This window comes from Mustela putorius, unplaced genomic scaffold (assembly GCF_011764305.1).
Source record: "Mustela putorius furo isolate JIRA1106 unplaced genomic scaffold, ASM1176430v1.1 tig00003909_pilon_pilon_pilon, whole genome shotgun sequence".
Lineage (NCBI taxonomy): Eukaryota > Metazoa > Chordata > Mammalia > Carnivora > Mustelidae > Mustela > Mustela putorius.
In genome coordinates this window covers 18,769,726-18,784,448 of record NW_025422057.1, presented here as the reverse complement: position 1 = coordinate 18,784,448, position 14,723 = coordinate 18,769,726, and the positions used below count along the sequence as shown (strand labels likewise).

The window sequence follows — 14,723 nt, the reverse complement described above, 5'->3', positions numbered from 1 at the left end:
TTTGTTATACTCATCTTTGTTATTAGAGAAAGCTTTTAGGTTTTAATGAGAATAAATCGTGTTTAAAATACTCTATTTGTGGGGCACCTGGGTGGCTCAGTGGGTTAAGCCGCTGCCTTTGGCTCAGGTCATGATCTCGGGGTCCTGGGATCGAGTCCCGCATCGGGCTCTCTGCTCAGCAGGGAGCTTGCATCCCTCCCCCTCTCTCTCTGCCTGCCTCTCCATCTACTTGTGATTTCTCTCTGTCAAATAAATAAATAAAATCTTTAAAAAAAAAAAAAAACTCAATTTGTGTGCTGCTCTGCTCTAAACCGTGACTGAATGAGAGATGTCAGTTCGAGCAAAAATATGGGGTCTTTGTGTTACTCTTCTGGCAGATTGCAGAGACTCCTTGGTAAATGCTTCAGCCATTTTACATCGAACCAGGCTTCTTCCATAGGGTAAGCGGTGGTATGAAGGAAAGAAAGGGATGGTCTGTCTTCCATTGTCCCCCCCCCCCCCACTAAGGTTGACTGCCTTTTCTGTCTTCAACTTCATACAGCAAATTAAAATTTTACCATAAGATTTTTGAAATTCTTTAAAATCAGATATTATTACTGCTTGTAGTAAAATGTCCACCATTACCGGCCTTGTTGTAGCTATAGTGGGCATGGGATAGGCAAATGATAAAATACTGATTCCTTCCTTCCCTCCCTCTTTTAAAATGAGAACGGGTCAAAGAAAAGCACCTCATACAGTTTTAAGATTAAACATTTTGTTCCTAATGGAGAGAAGGATAAATAGTGAAAATGCTTTAGCTTCTGCAGTTAATTAAGAAAATATGAATGAATGCCTGCTCTGGGCTTATTAGCACTGAAACATTCTCTGGGGAGATGGAAATATATAAGGCTTCTTACTTAAAGGGTTTTCAGCCTGTTGGGGGAAGGTTTCTAATCCATGAAATGACTGACAACATAAAAACAAGTATAATTAGATGCCATTTTATAGTGAAAACAATATGCAGTCATGAGTCCGATTTATGGGGAGATCCATGAAATCTTGATAGAATAGCCAGGGAAGGCTTCACGAAGAAGTGTGTTGGACTCAGAATGGAATAAAAATGCTTTCCATCAGCACAGTAGTATGGACAAATAGCCTGGGAGTAAGAATGAACATACGCTTCTGTGTCAAGAGGTGGCAAGCTAACTGGAGCACAGTTTGTGAAAATCTTGAAGAATGATTACTTGTTGCAGGGAGCCAGCTGAGTTCGATCCTAGTTTTGCCACTAACTCTAGGTGGTGGCTTTGATAAGTCTCTCCACATTATCTTACGTTCAGATGGCTCTTCTTATAAGAAACTTATAATAAGCTGCTTCTTAGGTGTTTTTTCATCTCTTTTTTTAATCAGGGTGCTTGTTTAAGAATTCAAACCACTGTGCTCTGTTTTTTCATAATTTAGCTCATATCTACACTTTATGGAGAAGATAAGCCTCACAATGTAAAATGTCTGAATGTTCTTACCTCTACGTTAGTATAAAATGTCTCCATGATGTAAAATATTCATTCAAATGAATGAATGGTATAAAGATATTGCAGTCTTTTAAATTAAAATGACTTCATAATTACGCTTTTTCTTTATCAAAATGTTTTTAAATGGACTTAGTTTGAATGTTTTCTTTCCATTCTTTTCTACTTGTTTTTTTTACATTGTTGAGATCATACAAAATACATAATTTTGTATGCACCTAACATCATAGTCTTTGAGATCTTAAAATTTTTTTGTAACATAATTTTATAGGTATAAAATATAGTACAGAATAAAGTCATGTTTGAATGTATGTACTGGTCATTGTGCTACATATCTTACACATGTTGTATTTAACCTTTAGACAACCCTATCAAGTATTTGGTATCCCCACTTTATAGATGAGGAAATAGATTCAGTTAAGTAACTTGCCCCGAGTCACATAGATAACACAGAATTCTTGTCTCTGACACTGTGGTGTCTCCAGTTTAAATAATTCTTCATATATCCTTGAATAAAAGGGTTGTCCCTGTTTTTTTTTTGCCACTACAAATATGAATATAATTATACTTCACCACAAAGCAGATTATTTTATTTTCTGCAGACCCAACTTTTGAGAAACATTTGTATCATATTCAGTGTCATAGTGCAGTGATAACAGTGTTCTTGCCCTTACTTCTAATCTCTAAATTCTTCGGGGCTTTGGAAAGTCATCTAATCCTCAGCTTGTTTTTCCCTCACTGCGAAATTGACATATCTTACCAGGATTTCATTAGAAAGATTTAGTGAAAGAAACATCCTTCACTAATTTAGAAAGTATTTTTTTCTTTTTTCTTAAAGATTTTATTTACTTATTTGACACACAGAGAGAGATCCCAAGTAGGCAGAGAGGCAGGCAGAGAGAGAGGGGGAAGCCAGGCTCCCCGAGGAGTAGAGAGCCCGACGTGGGGCTTGATCCCAGAACCCTAGGATCATGACCTGAGCTGAAGGCAGAGGCTTTAACCCACTGAGCCACCCAGGTGCCCCTTTTTTTCTTTTTTTTTTTTAAGATTTTATTTATTTGACAGAGCAAGCAAGCGCAAGTAGGCAGAGTGGCAGGCAGAGGAAGAGGGAGAACCAGACTCTCCACTGAGGAGGGAGCCCAACGTGGGGCTCGATCCCAGGACCCTGGGATCATGACCTGAGCCAAAGGCAGCCGCTTAACTGACTGAGCCACCCCAGCACCGCAGTTTAGAAAGCATTTTAAACACAAAATTAACTTGTCTTTGCTAAGTGATAATTTTTATTGTTGCCTTTAAATTCAGTTTTCTGCCTAATGGAGTCTTACTTAAACAGAACCAGCAAACTCTTGGCCCAGTTTCCAGACACTATTATAAGAAAGTAAAGTAAATTAAAATAGTATACCTCTGGAATAATTCCAATTACAATTCCTACAGGAATTGAAATGTTTGCCAAGTTTTTCTGCATTATAGCTGGCTATACTTAACAGTATTTAATTATCAGAATATTTTCATTATCAATGATGAGTTTTTCCCTTGAAGATGTAAAGAGTAAAAATTAGCTTGATATAGTGGTTTCTTATAACTTGAATCACTGATTTCTTCAGCAAGAGGGAAAAATGCAGATGAATGATAACTAGATAGAATTATGAGGCATAGTGACTGCCCTCCTAGGGTTTCAAAGCTTAATTTATGCTGTAAGCTAATAAATGTTTTCTGTAAGTATTGTAATGGTGCTACCTCTAAGAAAGAAGGTTATTCAGCAACTTTTTGAAAAATGATCAAAGCAAAAATAAAGAAATGAGCACACTTCAGAAAGTTGGGGTGCCTGTGTGGCTCAGTAGGTTAAGCCTCTACCTTTGGCTCAGGTCCAGCTGTCTTCTCAGGGGGGAGCCTGCTTCCCCCTCTCTCTCTGCCTGCCTCTCTGCCTACTTGTGATCTCTCTCTCTCTCTCTGTATTCAATAAATAAATAAAATCTTTAAAAAAAGAAAAAAAGGTGATGAAAGTTAAAAGACATCACAATATTTGTCTCCAAAAGTTAAGTGTGACACAAGCATCTACATCCATAATTCTTTAACGCTGGTAATATTGTTTAATTTAAAACTAGAGGCTGGCTACACTACATGTGACATTTAAACCTGATACCAGCAGTTGAAATTTGAAGTCAGAAAGGAATTTAACAGGTTTATCAGATTAAAAAAAAATTCTTTTTTTTATTCACAGGAAACCTGTCCAGTTTAAGTCGTCTTGGTCTGAGATACAACAGACTGTCAGCAATACCCAGATCACTGGCAAAATGCAGTGCCCTTGAAGAGCTAAATTTAGAGAACAATAACATTTCTGCTCTACCAGAGGTGAGAGGTGGTAAATCTTTACAGCTGGGTGGATAATTTGATTATTGAGATTGTTTAAATAATGAGTATGCTACAGACATTTAGCCACCACTAAAATAAATACTCCAGAGAAAAAAGAATAGGTATGATTATAGGAACATACTAATTTTTTTTTTTGCTATGTATTATTATTTTAGCATACCCACAACTTGTATGTTTGCTTACGGTTATTCAAGCATTATGTCTTACTGTATTATTCTAACAAAAGAATTGACTTGTGGCTTACTGATTAAGCTTTGCAAAACACCTCTTGTCCTAATAGTTAAAAATGCTTTTTATAAGTGACTCTTTATTTCTAGTTTTTCTGTGTGTGTGTATGTGTGTATTTGAATTAAAAATAAAGGTGCTTGGCGATTCACAGACCTGTACCCCTGGGGCTAATAATACATTATATATTAATAAAGATACTAAAAGGAAAAAAAATAAAGGTATGTTGGACAAATGTTTTTAGATATGATTTATAAAGAACAGTTTGAGTATATAAAGCTATAGGCTTGTAACAGTTTATAAAATAAATGTATATGATTGATTTGTTTCTATAGGGATACAGAAAAAAGTACCTATTAATTTTGCTTCTCTTATTCTGGGTGTTTGGGTTTTTAGAAAACCTTTGATCAGAATACAAATATCAGTTTTTCAGGATTGTATTTGCTAAGATGGACCAGTTCACTAAAACTGCTGTGAAGGTATCTCACCTGCAGTTTAAATTTCAAGAAGTGAGAAAATTTAAAATTTATTTTTATATCTAATTATCAGTGAAGGAAAACTAATAGTTATTTGGTACCTCTTAGGACACAAAGTTTCATATATAATATTTTGTGACTAAAATTAGTCAAGATTTACTTTTAGTAAAAGAATTAGAAAGAAGACAGCTCTCTTCAGTCTGGCTGTGGAAGAAGTGTCTCTGTGTGTGTGTACACAATATTTATGCGTTTTCATTCCCACATGCACATATTTAAGGTGGCCTTTTTTTCAGATGGAGAAGCTATGAGGGAAGCCCTTGATGATTGGTCCTGTCCAAATCTGGGAAAGGATTAAGTCTTATTTAAAAGGAGTCTGTGTGCGTTGGAAACACCATATTCCTAATGCAAATATGTAATTATCTGCATTTATAATAAGCACAATAAAGAAAACAACAAAATCCATTAGACAGCACTTAACTAGACATTCAAGCTGGGTGAGGCATGCACAATCAGGAAAGTGGTTTTCAATTGGGGTTCATTGCTGAAATCAGAACTGGCAAAATGACCATATAGTTTTTTGGTTTTTTGATGACTATCTGAAAATGGACTAGTTTTAATGTAGAAGGAAAAGGAACTTATTAAATCTAAGTACATATGGTCAAGGTGTAAGGCTAGGGATTCTACATGGGTTATCCCATTTGAGTCTTCACTGTAATTGTAGTAATTATTGGGGTATTATCAAACAGGAAGGGTAATAAGACTTAAGTTACGTTTTTAGCCTGATTTGTACCTTATTTTCCTGAGAGTACTGTAAGAAATATACTGATTGCCTAATTCACCAAAGGCCACGTAACTGGTAAGTGGAAGACCTAGGATGGGGATCCAGATGTGTCTGACTTTAAGGAATTGATAAGCAACTTCATTATATGCCCTAAGAGCGAAAGGTTGGAGAGTTGCCTTGTTGTTGCCTCTTTTCAGATTTCTGCATTTTTTTTCAAAGAATGTCAGTAAAGTTAGCTACGTATAAGAATAATGAAAAAAGTTTTTACCATGAGACTCCGAATTTCATGTACTTTCAGTAAAGTAGGATATAGGCATTTTCCCAGAATTGACTGCCATGCAAAATAGTTCTCAGCACTCTTACCTGAGCTTTTCCTTTTATCTGTGTACATCAGTAGACAAATGTTGAAAGCTTCTTAACGTTTAGCATAAAGAACAAGTTTCAGTTCACCATATAATTATACCTTCAATTACATAGTTATTTCATTCTTTCAGCTGATCCTACTGACACCTCAAGTACTAAGTCTTCAGTTTCCTCCTGGTATACAGCTGATATTTGAACATTGTTTAAAATATACACACATACATACCTCACACGGCTTGTTTCCTCTCTGATTGGGTCTTTACTTCAATCCAGAATGTTTCTACTACTTCTCCTAATATTTTAATTTTTTTTTCATCCTTCAAGATCTAGCTCACTCTCAGTCTCCTTCCTGCTTTTCCAGTTACTCTAGTATTTCTTCTTTTCTTTAAATTTAGAGAAGGGACTTAAAATTTAAGCACTTACTATAAGCTAGAGATTGTAAAGCTATTTATGTATTTTATCTCTTTAAAATGTCTTCACTACAGTTTAACAAAACAAGGCATCATCATTTTACAAATGAACAGATTAAGGTTTGGAGAAATAGTTTGCCCAAAGTCACAAGCCACTGAAAAATAGATCTAGGATTCAGAGTTGTTTTATAGCCTATACCAGTGTTTCTCAAACATTAGTGTGCATACAAATCACTTGGGAATCTTAAGATTCATATCAATTTGGTAGGAATAGCACTGAAAGGTCTACATTTCTAACAAGCTGATGTTCTTCCTTCAAGCAGACTTAGAAAGCAAGATAATATGATTATATTACATATAATTTATTATTGATTATATAAGTTATGTGTTGTTTTCTTTTCCCCATCTTTGTGCTTTATTTCTCTAAATAGGTTTTAGTCATTTTAATGGCAGAGTTTCTTTTGTAATACCTAAACTCTAGCACTGCGGTTACATGGTGGGAGGCTGAAGTGAGGGGATTTGGGGGTAGTATCTGTAGTAAATACTTGTTTGATAGATGCATATTTCCCTCTGAAATCTTACCATATGGAAAAACACATAATATCAGGAAGTGTTATCTTCTGAATTTAGTATTCTTTAAAGGAGCCATTAAATTACTGAATAACAACTTACTCTGAGTCAGTATTATGTTAATCTTAATAATAATTTAGAGGATAATTAACTCGGACCTGAATAGGGTTGGTCTCATAGCAAGTGGCAGAGCCAGGACTCAGACTCAGGACCGTGTGATGTCAGAGATTATGCTCTATAAGGTTCTCAAACTGACCACTTGAGATACCTCTTACCCTCAGACATATTTTCTTTATAGAGTGGGGTTTTTTTGGTGCTTTGTTTTTTAGAGGGGGGAGGTAAGGGAGGGGCAGAAGGAGAGAGAAAGAATCCCAAGCACGCTCCACAGTCAACATGGCTCAGTCTCATGACCCTGAAGTCATGACCTGAGCCAAAATCAAAAGAGACACTTAACTGACTAAGCCACCCAGGTCCGCCTTCTTTATAGTGTTCTATATAAGCTAAAGCCAAGGAATAAAAATCAGATTTTATATGAGTTTTTCTGTTTCCTGTAAAATCTGGAAATCTGTTTGTTCCATATTCCTATAAGGCAATAGTTAGCTAGAGCTGAGTAGTGATTGTCCTCCCTCTAAGGTATCACAGAGCTAGCCCAACAAGGAGTCTCTGTCATTTGTTACATGAAGGCCCTTGGAGGCATTTGTGACTGCTGCTCTGTATTCTATGGAATAATCTTGTTACAATTCTAATTTGTATGTTTATTTTGTTTACAGAGTCTTTTATCAAGTCTTGTGAAACTGAATAGTTTGACCTTGGCTAGAAATTGCTTCCAGTTATACCCAGTAGGTGGTCCATCTCAGTTTTCCACCATCTATTCCCTGAACATGGAACACAATCGAATCAACAAAATCCCATTTGGAATTTTCTCCAGAGCAAAAGTATTAAGTAAGCTGAATATGAAGGTAAGCCTCTCTTTGTTTTGAGGGGGAGAAAAGCTGCTATTATTAGTACTTATACTAATATTTGTGCTTTCTTTATTAGTATGGATAACACTTACTTGTTACTTGCTGATGGAGTCTAAACTGATAATGATACATCAGGACAATTTGTATTAGATAACAAATTATCTTAGAGCCTTGCATACTCTTAGCACTTTATCTGAAAGAAATAATCATAAATATCCATGAAAGCATAGTTGCAGGGATATTTACTGTAGAATTTTCTATTTAATTGGTACCAACCTAACAAAGCTTTCATTTTGTAATAGTGTATCTAGCCAGAATTTGTGTATATAGCCAGAATTTATTTTTTTTAATATTTATTTATTTATTTGATGGACAGAGATCACAAGGAGGCAGAGAGGCAGGCAGAGAGAGAGGAGGAAGCAGGCTCCCTGCTGAGCAGAGAGCCCGACGTGGGGCTTGATCCCAGGACTCCGGGATCATGACCTGAGCGGAAGGCAGAGGCTTTAACCCACTGAGCCACCCAGGTGCCCCTATAGCCAGAATTTATTAAAATATGTTTCTTTAAATACCATAATTACTTTAAGGATGATCTTTTTTATTGAGGAATAATTGATATAACATTATATTAGTTTTAGTTGTACAACATAATATTCAATATTTGTATATTGGAAAATGATCACCACACTAAGTCTAGTTAATATTCATCACCATACGTTGTTACAGAATATTTTTTCTGTGATGACAATTTAAGATTTACTTTCCTAACAACTTCTAGATACGTAATACAATATTATTAACTATAGTTGCCATGCTGTATCTTACATCCCCATGACTGACTTAATCTGGAAAGTTTATACCATTGGATTCCCTTTACCCAGTTTGCCACCTCCTAACCTTTACCTCTGGCAACCATCAATCTTTTCTTTTTATCTTTGAGCTTGGTGTTTGTTTTGATTCCATAAATAAGAGGTATTTGTCTTTCTCCATCTGACTTATTTCACTGAGCATGCTGCTCTGATAGTCCATTCCCATTGTCACAAACAAGATGTCATTCTTTTTTATGGCTTAATACTGTCGTGTGTGTGTGTGTGTGTGTGTGTGTGTGTGTGTGTGTGCTGAAATTTCTTTATCTCTTCATTCATCCGTGAACACTTAGGTTGCTTCCATATTTCCATATCTTGGCTGTTTTAAATAATGCTGTGATGAACATGGGGGTGCATATATGTTTTTGAGTTAGTGTTTTCATTTTCTTCAGGTAAATACCAAAGAGTGGGATTGCTGAATTGTATGCTAGTTCTGTTTTTAATATTTTGAGGAACCTTTATATGGTTTTCTATAGTGGCTGCACCCATTTACATCCCCACCAATAGTGCGCAAAGGTCCCCCCTCTTTTTTTTTTTTTAGTATCACCAGCACTTGTTATTTCTTGCCTTTAGAGAACAGCCATTCTGACAGGTATGAGGTGATAGCTCATTGTGGTTTTGATTTGCATTTCCCTGATGATTAGTGATGTTAAGCATCTTTTCATGTGCTTGTTGCCATTTATCTGTATGTCATCTTTGGGGAAAAGTCTGTTTGCATCCTCTGCCTATTTTTTATTTTACTAACATATAATGTATTTGCTTCAGGGGTACAGCTCTGTGAATCATCAGTCTTAACACAATTCACAGTACTCAGCGCAAACCTTCCCCAATGTCCATTACCCAGCCACCTTATCCCTACCCCCACCCCACCCAGCAACCCTCAGTTTGTTTCCTGAGATTGTCTCTTATGTTTTGTCTCCCTTCCCAGTCCCATCTCGTTTCATTTTTTTCCCCTCCCTTCCCCCACAACTCCTCACCCTGCCTCTCAAATTCCTCATACCAGAGAGAGCATATGATAATTGTCTTCCTCTGATTGACTTATTTTACTTAGCTTAATGCCCTCTAGTTCTATCCCCATTGTTGCAAATGGCAAGATTTCGGGGGTTTTTTGATGGCTGCATAGTATGTGCTGTTGAGTTATAGGAGTTCTTCATATATTTTGGATATTAACCCCTTATCAGGTATATAATTTACAAATGTTTTCTTCTGATGGGTGATCTTTAGTTTCTTCTTGCATATCTGTATTCTCTACAGTGAATGAGTTTCACATTTGTAATAAAAAAAGGAAAGAAATGAAAGAAAGAAAGAGGAAGAAAGAAATGAAGCCTGATTTTTTTCCAGTGATTTTGTTTATAGTGAACAAACTTTAGGCCCAGAGGTAAAAAGTAAATTGGCCATATAGCTAATTTGTCGCTGAGGTGTAGGAATCCAGGGGACATAGATTTCCTGCTTCCAGGTGTAAGTGTTCTATTGTATTATACTACAGGCTTTTATCTTTGATGAACTATTTCAACATAATTGTGGGTCTTTATGAACTATAGTCTAAATGTAGAATTTATTGATTCTCTGTATACTTGTAAATATATGTATCTTTTATGATAATTCCTTAGAGTTATGTAATAGGTAAGCTAGTGGGAATTCAAGATAATCTTACATAATCTTAAACAGGTATAAAATTATTGTTTATTGTTTCACTTAAATGAGATTTAGTAGTGGTAATCGTATTTATTCTGAATGTTCTCTTTGTAATAAGAGTCTTGGAACACAGTAGTCCAGGTGTTCATTAGTTTTCTGCGTTTGGTGATACATTTTTATGGATATGATTTTACTTTAACATTAGCTTGGAAAGGCTTGTTTTCAGTGAAATAACACTTTGCCTAGAGCTTTGCCTTAATTTTTCTTCAATAGCATGACAGCTGTTTAATAAAATTTTTTTTGAAAGAAGTCAAAATGAAACCTGATACTTTCCTCCTTATAAACACCAGTAGTAAATTTTTTTTTAATGAAAATGCTTTATCAAGCTACTAGAGTTAATAAGTTTGTGTTATAATGAATAGGTAGTAAATGTAAATATTATAATAAAAGAAAAACTTGGTTTTCAAATGGATGTTTGCTACTTGGAATTAATCTTACCAATTATTTTGTGCAAAATGAGACAAGTAATTCATGTGTATTGCAGAAAAATTTAAAATACAAATTAGCAAGAAGGACATAAAATAATCCTACCTCTTGAGGTAGCATCACTGTTAACACATTGGCATGCATCAGGGGTACTGATGGTTCTCTCTTGATACAAATAGCTCCCAACAAATACACTGTGGTAAGAGTTGTGATTGATGAAAATGTATTTTATATGTAGATTTAAGGAAGCAGGAAGAAAAATAGTCAGTCACTGGTATATAGTTCACAGTTTTTTCTGCATGTAGCTATATTTAATTTTTAAGCAAAATTGGATCATATTGTTTCATCATCTGTTTTTATTATTCAATGAGAAATGTATTTTTGCCATATCTTATGGATTTTTATTTTTTAAATTTTTAAATTTTTTTTTTCAAAGACTTTATTTATTTATTTGACAGAGGTCACAAGTAGGAAAGAGAGGCAGGCAGGGAAAGAGAGAAGGAAGCAGGCTCTCCGCGGAGCAGAGAGCCCGATGCGGGGCTCGATCCCAGGACCCCGGGATCATGACCTGAGCTGAAAGCAGGGGCTTTAACCCACTGAGACACCCAGGTGCCCCTCTTATGGATTTTTAAAGTAAAATTGGCGATACTATCAGTTAGTGTTTTAATGATTTAATTTGCTATCTTCGTAAGATTTTTTTCCTCTCCTCCTTTATTGCTCAGTGTCTCCAGAATTGCTATGTTTCTCTGATTTCCTCATGGGCTGTAATTCAGTATTTCTTCTTCCATTGTGCTCATGAGCACCCACATTTTATTCCATGATTTCTGTATATTATTGTGAAATGGGAAAAACCTATTTTTCATCAGGACCTTTGAAATCTCAATTGTTGGTCTATATAGTATATTTTTCTGTATCTAATACAGATAGTCACATAAGGAACAAACTTCTAATTTAACTTCAAAATAAAAAGGTTAAACTACTTTGGAGGTTTAGATTTTTCATTGCTTTTTCATTATTTATTTGGGTATCAAAAAGGGGAATTGGGTTTTTTGTTTAAATAAGAATTTTCTTTCCAAAGAGAGGTATATGTATATGGTGCTTTTTCATTTATCATTCTACTTTGGTTACTTCTTTTTGTCTTTGCCAGGACAATCAGTTGACATCACTTCCCTTGGATTTTGGAACTTGGACCAGTATGGTAGAGTTGAATTTAGCCACCAATCAGCTCACAAAGATTCCTGAGGATGTGTCTGGTCTTGTTTCTCTTGAGGTGAGTATAAAAGAGCATTTATTTAGAACTCCTTAGATCCTTCTGCATTCATCTTGCTTATAAAGTTTCCAGTTAAAATAAGCAATTTCTACTGGAGGAAGATCATAATTAGAAATGTTAGAGTTCTCTTTTTTTTTTTTTAAGATTTTATTTATTTATTTGACAGAGATCACACGTAGCCAGAGAAGCAGACAGAGAGAGAGAGAGAGAGAGAGAGGAGGAAGCAGGCTCCCTGCTGAGCAGAGAGCCCTGTGCGAGGCTCGATCCCAGGACCCTGGGATCATGACCTGAGCCCTAGGCAGAGGCTTTAACCTACTGAGCCACCCAGGTGCCCCAGAAATGTTAGAGCTCTCTTAAACATAAAACTGTATTAGGATGATGAGGTATTTACTTAATCTGGGCTCAGTGCTTCTGAATTACTCTTGTCCATTAAAAGTTGGTAGGTTTGAGTACTACAAAGTGTCTTTAAAAGAAATGTCTTTAAAATTTAGCGTCTTTTAGAACATAGTTTTTCCCTTAACTCTATTTAGGAATCTTGCACTAATGTCTACCAGAATGATTATGGTGTCCTTAGACTGGCAATGAGGACCTTTCGTATGATTCTGGCCCACTTTTACATCCTAATTACCTAGTATACTCTTATTTAACCAATTAGATATTTTCTTTGCTGGGAATTTGTGCATGTTTCTAGCTCTGTATATGTTTAATCTTTTGTTTTAAGATTTTATTTATTTATTTGGCAGAGAGGGAGAAGGGAGCACAAGCAGGGGGAGCAGCAGCAGGCATAGGGAGAAGGAAAAGTAAGCTTCCCAACTGGGCAGGGAGCCCGATGTAGTGCTCCATCCCAGGATGCCTGGATTATGACCTGAGCCAAGGCCTACGCTCAACCGACTGAGCCACCCAGGCACTGCTGAACATTTAGTTTTACTATTCTCAGTATCTACGGTATCCTTTTCTCATTCCTTTTTTTCCTTTTAAATTATTTTCCATAATTAAAGATCCATCTTATTGTCCCCTCCTTAGTGAAGGATGAATTCTCCAGCTTCTGAGTCGCTGGAATGTTTGTCCTCTTTATGAAAAAGCTTACTACTAATATATATTTTTATGGTTTTTTTTTTTTTAAGATTTTATTTATTTATTTGAGAGTGAGAAAGAGTGAGAGAGAACATGAGAGCAGAGAGGGTCAGAGGGAGAAGCAGACTCCTGGCAGAGCTGAGAGCCTGATGCAGGACTTGATCCCAGGACTCTGGGATCATGACCTGAGCTAAACGCAAGTTACTTAACCCAGCTGAGCCACCTAGGCAACCTAAATACATATTTTTAAAAGTTTCCTCTGTATCCCATGTTTTCTTAAAATCTAATTTCTTTTTAAAATTATTTTATTTAGTAAGGTCAAATAGTATATGTAGTGGTTAAAAGCATGAATTCTGAATGAAGACAGATCTGGGTACAATTCCACTTTTATCTCTATGGATTTAACTCGACCAAGCTTCTGTTTCCTCCGCTGTGAAATGAAAATGATAGTATTTTCCTCAGAAGATTGGAGTTAGGATTAAATGTGAAAATGCAGACAATGCATTTAGTGCCTTGCAAGTGGTAAACTCAATAGCTACTGGGTTTTTCTGGTTTTATTATGTATGCTTACTTTATTATAGGTAGTATCACTTTGCAGGGAAAAAAGTGGGCATAAAACATCAACCAGAATCTTATGTAGGTCTTTCCATTCAGTGCTCTTTTCCACTATCCCATACTCGGTGTTATCTTCCTAATACGGCCACCACCACCGTAATTTCTCTGGAAACAGGGACTGTCTTTCTCAAGTACTTTTTTCCCCTCTTCAGTATATTAGAGGATGGTTTGCAATATAATAAATATACCATAAATAATAATAATTGCGTATTAAAATAGGCAGTTTAGAAATTATCACCTCCCTAAAAGTGATGGTTTGTAAGAGGTTTTGAATAAATAAGTGATTTCCTATCAGATGCACATTTGGTAACCACTCAGTATCAAAATACATTAACTATATGAATTTTAATACAAGTGGTTAATTTTACATTTTATTTGTTACGGGTAAAATTAAACTTTTGCTTTCATTAGTTTTGACTTCAGTTAAATCTTTTATTTCCAATAGCTATGGTGATTTTTTTAAGAATAGTAAGTTGAATGTTTTATGTTATATAGTGAACATTGCTCTTTTTTTTTTTTTTTTTTTTTAAATATGGAACGCTTCACGATTTTGCGTGTCATCCTTGCACAGGGGCCATACTAATCTTCTCTGTATCGTTCCAATTTTAGTATATGTGCTGCCGAAACGAGCACAACATTGATCTTAATATTCACTATTTGTGGGGGCGCCTGGGTGGCTCAGTGGGTTAGGCCTCTGCCTTCAGCTCAGGTCATGATCTCAGGGTCCTGGGATCCAGCCCCACATCAGGCTCTCTGCTCAGATGAGAGAGCATCTTTTCCCCCTCCCTCTGCCTGCCTCTCTGCCTACTTAGGATCTCTCTCTCTCTCTCTCTGTCAAATAAATAAATAACATCTTAAAAAATATATATATTCACTCTTTGGAAAATTAGCAGTTTAATAAAATTTAAGCCACCTAATGGTAATATATAATTCCATTTCATGAATTACCAAACACTATCAATAATTTCTCTTAGGTTCTAATATTATCAAACAATCTTCTAAAGAAGCTTCCCCATGGTCTTGGAAACCTTAGGAAGTTAAGAGAATTGGATCTAGAGGAGAACAAATTGGAATCCTTGCCAAATGAAATTGCTTACCTTAAGGATTTACAGGTA

General features: G+C 35.8%; 1 protein-coding gene and 1 non-coding gene across 3 annotated transcripts in view; one reads left to right on the top strand and one right to left on the bottom strand.

Annotated features, from left to right (window-relative positions):
• SHOC2 (SHOC2 leucine rich repeat scaffold protein) overlaps positions 1–14,723 on the top strand; it is a 93,605-nt gene that overhangs the window by 74,808 nt on the left and 4,074 nt on the right. For both annotated transcript variants that reach the window (XM_004763867.3, XM_045068800.1), the window contains exons 4-7: positions 3,727–3,857; positions 7,474–7,662; positions 11,797–11,919; positions 14,583–14,720. In XM_004763867.3, the coding sequence (XP_004763924.1) occupies positions 3,727–3,857; positions 7,474–7,662; positions 11,797–11,919; positions 14,583–14,720 (581 nt within the window). The remainder of the gene's footprint in view (positions 1–3,726; positions 3,858–7,473; positions 7,663–11,796; positions 11,920–14,582; positions 14,721–14,723) is intronic.
• On the bottom strand, positions 14,135–14,241 carry LOC123388796. The gene has a single exon (XR_006603301.1). It is a non-coding gene; the product is annotated as a U6 spliceosomal RNA (small nuclear RNA).